Source organism: Chaetura pelagica, unplaced genomic scaffold (assembly GCF_000747805.2).
Source record: "Chaetura pelagica isolate M959 unplaced genomic scaffold, ChaPel_1.0 scaffold49, whole genome shotgun sequence".
Lineage (NCBI taxonomy): Eukaryota > Metazoa > Chordata > Aves > Apodiformes > Apodidae > Chaetura > Chaetura pelagica.
Window position 1 is genome coordinate 2,201,128 of NW_009970715.1, and position 9,921 is coordinate 2,211,048.

Consider the following 9,921-nt stretch of genomic DNA (forward strand, 5'->3'; position numbering starts at 1 on the left):
TTTTTAAAAAAGTGGGAAAAACGGCAGCTGGAAAGTTTTCCACCCAGGAGCAAAGGTGCTCTGTGCACTTCTTCCAGCTGCCTTCAGGGTTGTCAGGGAAAACCCCTTGAAAGGGAGCTTTTTGTCCCTTCTACGTATCCAGTTCTGAGATGGTTTGTTGCTGGTTTGAATGAATTGGGAATAAAAAACCCCCTCATCCCATGGGATGGGATCTGCAGGTTGGAGGGGGGTGAGGAAGCAGTGCAGCTCTGCAGTGCACTTTGTTTTGTGACAGGAGTGATGTCCCTGCTCCAATGGCCTTTTGTACAGTTCCAATATTCCTCGTTTCTTATCATTAACTTCCCAAGTTCCCAGGTGAATCCATCCTTCTTCTTTATAGTGTTTTATGGGTGACATGAACACACAGGAAGGTGGTGCGTGGCACAAACTGGATGACTGAAAACAGAACCAAAATGATCAGGGAATTCTGTTTTTCTTTTTTTTTGTCCCGTGTCGCTCTCAAACCCAGCAATGCAGTGGCAGTCCAGGATTGCCAAGCTGAGGAAGGCAGTGGAGGATCTCTTCTGTAAAAAGTTTGGTGAGTACAGCACTGCTTTTTTTGTGGCTCTGGATTGCTTCAAGTTCTCTTTCAGTGTTTCCTTTCAACGCCTACATGAACGTGACCTTTGATTTTTATTTATTTTTTTTTTCCCCCCATATATTTTAAAATCCTGGTAGTTGAGTGAGGAAAAAATCATAGAATGGTTGAGGTTGGAAGGGACATTAAAGACCATCCAGATCCAACCCCCCTGCATGGGCAGGGACACCTCCCACCAGCCCAGGCTGCTCCAAGCCCCATCCAACACTGCCAGGGATGGGGCAGCCACAGCTTCTCTGGGCAACCTGGGCCAGTGCCTTCCTGTCCTCATATTGAAGAATTTCTTCCTGATGTCTAAATCTCCCCTCTTCCAGTTTTAATCCATCCCCCCTTGTCCTCTTCCTGCCCTTGTCCCAAGTCCCTCCCCAGCTTTCCTGGAGCCCCTTCAGGCACTGGAAGCTGCTCTCAGGTCTCCCTGGAGCCTTCACTTCTCCAGGCTGAACACCCCAACTCTCTCAGCCTTTACCTCATACAAGGTAAATTCATAGTTAAAAAATATTATAGCTCTTACATGTACAGCTGTTCTGATTGCTCTGAATTCCTTCCAATTTGTTGTTGTTTTTTTTCCTTTGACAGTGAATAAAATAACTTTTTACTTATTCACATCTATTGCAGTATCATTAAAATCAGTAGTAGAACATTTCTGGGTGAATTTTTATGTTGTTTTTTTTTTCCTTTGACAGTGAATAAAACAACTTTTTACTTATTCACATCAATTGCAGTATCATTAAAATCAATAGTAGAACATTTCTGGGTGAATTTTTATGTTATCTCCAATATTAAAAAAAAAACACTGAATAGGAGCAAGAATAAAGTGTTCCATGATGCTTTATAATAGATGTAAGACTTTGTATAAAAGCACTGCTTTTATGCCCCAGTAATGTTTAGTTTGAAATTGTGACTGCCCCCCAGCAACATGGTACAATGTGGTGCAGTTTTATGGTTTTGATGTGCTCAGGCTTGGTTTGGTTTAGATATCCTGCATTTTCCTGGTAAAGATTGGTGACAAAACCATCCAGTTACTGGATGTATTTATTTCATTTTAACAGCTGAGGCCTTGGGGAGCACTGAGCCAAAAGCTATTCCATACCAGAAATTTGAGGCCCACCCTGCTGACCTGTATGTTGAAGGGCTGCCAGAGAACACCCCCTTTAGGAGTCCCTCTTGGTATGGAATCCCTCGCCTTGAAAAAATCATTAAAATGGGCAAGAAGATAAAATTTGTCATCAAAAGGTAAGTGTTTGTTTTAATGGCTAAGTATGTTGTGTTGTGGTGTGTTGTTTTCTTTTTGAAGAAAGAGGCCAAACATCCTTTGTGTGATCAAACACATGGTTTCAGTACATCATGAGGTAATTTGGTCTCTAGTTATCAAATAAGCAGATTAAATATTCTCCAATTACAAAGTGAGAATTTGGAATCCAGACAAGTCCTCCCAAATATCCTTGTAGCCTGTTCACAAGTGTGAAACAGATAATAGAAAAACACAAACTTTTCAATTAATGTAATGATAAGTAGAAGGATTTAAATCCTGTCAAGAATGGGCAGATTGTTTGTTTTCTGGTTGCAGGCCAGAGCTGCTGACTGCAACTGAAGCTACTCAGTCCAACCCAAACACCCCAGGTAAGACAGGTCCTGGCTCCAAGTGGGAATGGAAAGGCTTGGTGGGAAAGCACATTTGGAGCAATGAAACACTTTTCCAGAAGTAACTTCTGTTCACATCTCCTGTGATGTGTGTTGATGTGCTCTTCATGAGGTCTGAAGAGAACGAATAGAACTTGGTGAGCACGTGTATCTCTCTGGATTGTGGTGCAGTCCAGCTGTCCCTAAATGACTGGGATGGATCCACCTTCACAGCCCAGAAGAGCTGGAGTGGTTGGCCTGGTCTGAACCAAAACTCTGCAACCCCGTAGCATTTCCCAGCTGACTCTGCTGGGCGTTTTTCAGGCCTCTGTTTGTTAGGAATTGTAATGACTGCTTGTCAGTGTGAAGTGCCTCAAGTACAAGAAAAAAATCCAGGTTGTTTTTTATTTCCTGAGGCAGCTGGATGCTCTAAATTGGTGTATCAACACTTGGTGCAGAAAGTGTACAATCCAGAATGTGACCTTGCTAGTAGCAGTAGCACAAACCAACCCTCAGAGCTTGCCAGGTTCTTCCCCCAGACATGATTCCTAAAGCTGCAGCTTTAGGAAATAATTGTGTTGTGTTCTCTGCATACACAAAACCCAAAAGAATATGAATGAATGTAATCAGTAGTTGTCTTATGTCATCACAAGGTTTATGGATTTTGTTTGGATTTTAGGAAAAGGCTCATACTCAGCAGGATGGTAACTTGGTAGAAAGTCTGTCCAATGTGGAGCAGAAGTAAAAGGCAGCATTGATTTGTTGGTTTTGTTGCCAAAACCCCCAACTTTGTAAGAGCCAGTAGAATAATTCCTTCCTGCATCTGAAGGCTGTGAAGTACAAGTGTTCCTGCTTGCAGCAATGTTTGAAATTTAACTACATTTAAACAGATTTTCCATTACATAGAGGGAAGTACAAGTGTCATTTACTGCCATGAATAACTGTTACTCACTGTGTCCACGTCTACTCAGATGTGATGGTGTTGTTAGTCCACAAGTTCTGGTGTTGCAAGAATCGTGTCTGAATGAACCTCTTTCTCTAGAGTTGGGTAACACACTGACATGGTGTATCCATTCCTGGTTTTCAGTCAAAGAAGATTGGAATGTCAGGATCACAAAGCTCAGAAAGCAAGTAGAAAACATATTTAATATGAAGTTTGGTAAGTTCCATGTTAAATGAACTGTCTTACAATGCTGCTGTGTTTTAGAACTTGTCTGTAAACAGTTTTAAATTTCACTGTGCTTATTTAAACATCAGAAGTGTGCTAGGACAGGTGGATATTTTGACTCCTCTTCTGACACTTGGTGTGATTCTTGAGCTGCCCTACAAAGGGACAGGAGTTGGACTCCATGATCCTGATGGGTCCCTTCCAACTCAGGATATGGAATGATTCTGTGATGATAGAATGGAGCTGACATAAGTGACTTTTAAACATCCTCAGCCATACCTCTTCCAGTTGTGATAGAGATATTTACACAAAAAGCTTAGCATGAAAAGTCTCAGAAGAAAATATTGAGCACTAGGTTGACAAACTCCCCATTTGCAGTAATTCTACAGAAATAAAGGAAAATATCTTTAAATCTTTCTCTTGTTTGTTTGTTGTGTTTTGTCATTTTGAATTACAGAGCTTCTGTAAGCCAAGCTTTTTAAACTCACTCGAGATAAAATACATTCAAATGTCTAAACTGTCATGAAATCTTTCTTTTCAGCCCAATCTCTGGGGCTTTCAGAGGCAGTGAAAGTTCCCTATCCTGTATTTGAGTCAAACCCTGAGTACTTGTACGTCAAAGGTTTGCCAGAAGGAATCCCCTTCAGGAGTCCCACCTGGTTTGGAATTCCACGCCTGGAAAGAATTATCAGTGAGAGTGGCAAAATCAAATTTGTTGTTGAAAAGTATGTTTGTAATTCAGTTATTTTTACTCCTAATTTTGAAGTGATCTGGTTTTCTTCCCAGCAGGTTTTTTAGGCTTTAGATGCTACTTGAGTTCTGTTTCTGTGCAACAGAAAGAACACTTTGCACCCATGTTTTATCTCATAAAAGGATATTAACTTTATAGAGATATATAAATTAAATTTATAGAGATATATAAAATGCATCAAGGATCTAAGGGAAAAAATGGTCTTGTACCTGAATGCTTTTTTCCTTATTTTTATTTATTTTTTTGCTTGAAATAATCTTCCCTCCAAAAAAAATAAATAAATTGAAAGTGTATCTTTGTTTTCAAACATTTTGTAATTCTAGCAGATAAAGAGCCATCCATGCTTCTAGAGGAATTTGTTTTATAGAGAACTGCTGTTCTGTGAATTTGAACTCAACTGAATTCCAAGCAACTTGTAATATTTTGCTGTAGTTTTTTCTTGCATATAGAATTGATTGGGTTTTATTCTTTTCAACTTCTAGGCCTGAGCTGGTCATTTCCCATTTGCCTCCAGAACTGGCTAGTAAAATAAAAACTAAAGGTAAATAATTAAGAATTATCTGCTGCCATCAGTTCCTAGTATTTGCTTCCTGCAGACTGAGGTGTATTTGTGGCTGAAAAAGAGGAGTGTTGCTAACAAAAAGCATTTCTTAAGATGAGCTGGTATAGAAACCTCCAAATCTGCCATTTGAAAATGTTACTCAAAACATAAATTTATCTTTTTTTTTCTACTTATGGCTATTCCTGTACAGAAAATGGAATTTATCCAATTTCTACAACTTATATTTGGTTATTAATGGCTTAAAACATATTTCAGTTCACAAATAAAAGTTAAAAAATAACAATGAAGTTTCTTAAGAAAAGAATGAAAGGGAAAGTTACACAGAATTGTCAGGGTTCAAAGGGACCTCTAGAGATCATCTAGTCCAACTCTCCTGATAAAGCAGGATGGCCTGGAGCACCTTCCACAGGACTGGAGTATCTCCAGAGAAGGAGACTCCACAGCCCCCCTGGGCAGCCTGTCCCAGGGCTCTGTCACCCTCAGAGTAAAGAAGTTTTTTCTCATATTTAAGTGGAACTTCCCATGTTCCAGCTTGTGTCCGTTGCCTGTCGTTCTGACACTGGGCACTACTGAGCAGAGTCTGGCTCCATCTTCCTTGCACCCACCCTGAGATACTTCCAGGCATTAAAGCCTACTCGTCTCCAGGCTGAACAGTCCCAGCTCTCTCAGCCTTTCCTCATCAGAGAGATGCTCCAACCCTCCAGTCATCTTTGTTGCCCTCCCCTGGACTCTCCAGCAGTTCTCTTGAACTGGGGAGCCCAGAACTGGCTGAAGTTCTCCAGTCTTTTAATTTGTCTATTAAAAAATTCAGAAGTTAATAGTTTTGTTATTTAGATAATAAAAAGCAGGAAGGCTGCTCCTCACACTTAGAACCAATGAAGTCTTCTGTTCTGAATTAGTGAAGATTCAGGTGTGGTCCCTGCCTGGTTCAGGAGTAGAATCCCTGCTTTTTAAGGCTGTGAGTGTCTCTGTATCATTCAGATGTTACAGAGCAGCCTGTGCTTACTAGCTTAGTACAGATCCAAGTGATTCAGTCTGGTGGAATTTTTGGAATACAGTTGGTTCTTGTCATGAGCTGTGCAGGATACACATGATAGAGGGTTTGGGCACTACAGCTTGTGTTGTGTTGTCTTCCAGCAACGAGCCCGAAGCGTTTAAGGTCACGAAATCCTGCAGGGCATTCAAAGGTTCCAGAGACTGTTCAAGAAGGTTTGGAAGAAATACCACTAAATATTCTAATACTTCTCTTCTATTCTTCTACTGTTTTCTTCTGTTCTTCCCAGTTTTCATAGCCCTAATACATTTATATATGCACCTTATGTACCAAATACAGTTTCATTTCAGCACTCCAGATGTGTTCCACTACAGAAACAGTTTAATTTTTCATTTCTGAGTAAGACTGGTTTCTGTGCAGGTGACAGTTATGTAAATGTTGAAATTTAACAGCTTCCTTGGGCCTTATATTCCAATATTGTCCTGAGCAGAGAAATGACAGATATGAGCAGTAGTATCAAATGCTTAAATACAACACTAGAACAACTTCTAAGGTGTTTTTTCACTCTACTCTTAATTTAGAAGTTGTTTTTTCTAGTAATTGAGTTTGACAAGTTTTTCTTTTGGTGTGATGGCTTGATTCTGCTCCCTACATGTGTGTATGTAATGTCTTCTTACAGGTTCTAATAAATCACAAAAAAAAGATGATCAAACTAGTCTTCAAACCAACGGGTCCAATAGCTGTTTGAAAACACGAGGAAGAGAGTTTTCTTTTGGTAAGCACTGTGGAAATGAGTATGCATACATTCTGTTAATATTGGTATTGAAAATTCTGGCAATTGCATATCAGATATTTTGAATTTGAGTTTTATCCTGCAGTTAGTGAATGACTGAAATGCCTGTTTTCATGTACGTTCAGATCTTCATCATGTAGAATGAATATAAGATACTGGTTTGGGATGACTGCTCCTTTGGGCTTGGGCTTCCTGTTCACAGTTGTGTACAGTTTTCTTGAACTTGCTGGTTCTTGTTAGACCTAGGGTTTTTTTTGTTAAGTTTTAGTCTGCAACTCAGACTTTCAACTGAGTTTTTAGTTTTGTACACCAACTAGGGACCACTTATTGCAGCCACAAGTATACCAGTTTAGGAATTGCTGCTGATCCCTGTCAGAAACAAAAGGGCTGGTTAGGTGATAATTTAATCTTACTGACTGAAATTGAAATGATAAGCTTGTAGTTCTCAAAGAGCAAAGCATGTGTCTCTTCCTATGTCACTGAACACAGGAAGAACATTCTGCCACTATTTTGGGTGCTGGTTCAAATGACTAAATTGGATTCATTTCCATTTTAATCATCCTTGCTTTTAGTTACCATTATTTATCAAAGGTTTAGGAAGCTGAGGAGTGATGTGGATATAGGTTTAGACTGCAGCAGAATGTTTCAGTGCCATTTGCAGCATGAAAGCCATTTTGCACATTTTACTGCCATATAGAGCACCAGTTATCAAACATAATGATTTATTAAACATTTATTAAAATGACTGTGTGAGTGTTGGTTTAATCCTTCCAATTTCTTTCTGGCAGAGGCATGGAATGCCAAAATTACTGACTTAAAGGAGAAAGTAGAAAATCTTTTCAATGAAAAATGTGGTACGTGATTGATTCTTTCTTACTGAGATGTCTTTCTTATGAACATGTACTTAGACTTACCAGAGGGATGTTTACATGTTTATGCCAAGAGTCCTGATGCCCTTGTGTACTCCAGGCAGCCTCTCATTTGAGTTCATTCTCACGTAGGTTGCTTGCAATTCTGTGTCATTTATTTGGGTTTGGAAATGGAGAGGTTGTGGTTGGATTACTACTTCTTTAATCACCCAGAGTCATCATGAGTCCACATCCTGGCACATGTCTTTAAGCTTTCTTTCCTCTGCTTAGGAAAGGGGCTTCAGGCTCTGCATGGCTCCATGTGTTACGGGTGGTACCTGGAGAGATGTGCTCCATTGTATCCCAGCACTGCTGCTAGTGCAGGCTGTTTGGAAGCCAGTGACTTTCACAAGGGATGGCTGAGTGCAGCTCTTGGAACAAGAGCACTCATCTGACCTGCCCTTGGTGCTTTTCTCTAGCAGAGCCAGAACACACTGGGACAAAGGGGAGTACAAAGGGGATACCTTCTATGCTGACCGAGCCAGTGGCACGAGCTGGCTTAAGTTTCAACTGCAAATTACTGATTTTCAAGTTCAAATTATGATCAGGTTTACTGCAGCAGAATTGTCACACGATCACAGTGGTCAGGGTTGGAAGGGAGATCATCTAGTCCAACCCCCTGCTAGAGCAGGAATCCCCTAGAGCAGGAATCCCCTAGAGCAGATCCCACAGGAACATGTCCGTGTGAGTTTGGAATGTCTCCAGGGATGGACACTCCACAACCCCCCTGGGCAGCCTGTCCCAGGGCTCTGTTACCCTCAGAGTAAAGAAGTGTTTTCTCATATTCAGTTTAAATCTCCTGTGTACCAGTTTGTGCCCATTGCCCCTTGTCCTGTCACTGCTCACTCCTGAGCAGAGTCTGGCCCATCCTCCTGACACCCCCTGTAGATACTAAACAGCATTAATGAGATCCCCCCTCTTTTCTCCAAGCTGAACAGCCCCAGCTCAGGCTTTCCTCACAGACAGATGCTCCAGCCTCCTCATTCAGTCACCCTTCCCTCCTACTCAAATCTATCACCCAAAAAGCCCAAACCTGCTGCTTCCAATCCATCATATAGGTGCCAGCTATGACATACTGTTCATACCTGAGGTTTTCCTTTTGAGAAGACACCTGTTACCCAGCTGGGAGCTCATTTGCTCTGTTGCTTTTCAGGGCAAGCTCTGGGGTTGAGTAAACCAGTGTCAGTGCCCTTTGCATTGTTTGAATCCTCCCCGGATGTTTTCTACGTGGAAGGACTTCCCGAAGGCGTCCCCTTCCGCCGGCCTTCGACTTTTGGAATCCCAAGACTAGAGAAGATCCTGAGAAACAAGTCAAAGATCAAGTTCGTTATTAAAAAGTAAGACCTCCCGGCTGTGGTTGATCGTCCCTTCTGTGAGACTTGGAAATGCAGAGCAAAAAAAAATGAGATGGTGTTGCTGAGTTGCTGAACTGCTTCAGAAAATACACGTGGAGATAAGTTTAGTAAATGAGGAAATGGTCAGAAAGCTCTTGAAGAGCTGCAGCAAGATTTGTTAACCTCTTTGTTCTAAAAGACTCTCTTAACCTCTTTGTTCCAAAAGACTCTCACAGCCTGTTTTTGAGGAAGGGCAAGTCCAGGTTTCTTTGCTCATTTCAGTTATCCCATCACTGGGTGAGTTCCTACTGTGTGGAGTCCTTCTGGGTTGCTCATAAAACTTGCTGGCAGTGTAACTGAGAGCTGAGAAGTGGAGATTCACATACTGGGGGGTGGAAGAATTTATTTCTCTAGTCTAGAATAGATTTAGATACCCACGTGCTAGTGTGGACACAGAGGGGTTGTGGAGCCTCTCAGTTGTTGTGTCCTTGGCTGTCTGTTTGGCTGAGAGGGTATCCATTCCTGCCTTTAATAAATGAATATTAGAATATTGCATTTTCTTTAATATTTATAACTGTAATTTTTTTAATTGCACATGAATTGTTCAATCTGTTTGCAGCCGTGAGATGTTTGAGGCAGCTATTAAGGGAAATTCTCCTGAAGCCCCCCAAAGTAAGTTTTACAACTGCTTAACATTCTGGGTAAGCCTCTTTCAAGGATTAAACACAAATCAGGAAAGCTGTGTGGTGTTAAAAAATTCCTGAAAGGTTCATTCTGCATCGTGCTTGATCTGTTTGCTTGTTAGTTTCTAAGGTGGGAAAAGCACTTGCCAGGTACAGTTTTCAGTAAAGCTTTAGCAGGGAGTATTAATTTTTTTTTGTTACCCACAAGATCCTGCCTCTAATACATTCTCTTATCAAAATGTAACAAGTAATGAATGGTTCACAGAAATAATTCAGGTCTAGAGATAATTTATTTTCTCCAGGTATAACTGTGAGGGATTTCTTTTGTGAGTGCACTTAGTGGACACTTGGATCAGTAGGTGTTATTGAATTAACTGCATGTTCCATGGTTTTCCTGTTAATAAAAATACCCAAATGCATGTTCCACCTCCTCTTTTTCTTGTTCTTAATAATCTTTTTATTAAACCAGCT

At 40.8% G+C, this 9,921-nt stretch overlaps 1 protein-coding gene across 1 annotated transcript in view; it reads left to right on the top strand.

Annotated features, from left to right (window-relative positions):
- The window catches only part of LOC104396253 (general transcription factor II-I-like), a 50,893-nt gene that overhangs the window by 33,754 nt on the left and 7,218 nt on the right, over window positions 1-9,921 (top strand). The window contains exons 16-26 of the mRNA XM_010006071.1: window positions 509-577; window positions 1,687-1,870; window positions 2,205-2,257; window positions 3,345-3,416; window positions 3,967-4,150; window positions 4,659-4,717; window positions 5,876-5,947; window positions 6,412-6,507; window positions 7,314-7,379; window positions 8,587-8,770; window positions 9,387-9,439. Coding sequence (XP_010004373.1) covers window positions 509-577; window positions 1,687-1,870; window positions 2,205-2,257; window positions 3,345-3,416; window positions 3,967-4,150; window positions 4,659-4,717; window positions 5,876-5,947; window positions 6,412-6,507; window positions 7,314-7,379; window positions 8,587-8,770; window positions 9,387-9,439 — 1,092 coding nt within the window. The remainder of the gene's footprint in view (window positions 1-508; window positions 578-1,686; window positions 1,871-2,204; window positions 2,258-3,344; window positions 3,417-3,966; window positions 4,151-4,658; window positions 4,718-5,875; window positions 5,948-6,411; window positions 6,508-7,313; window positions 7,380-8,586; window positions 8,771-9,386; window positions 9,440-9,921) is intronic.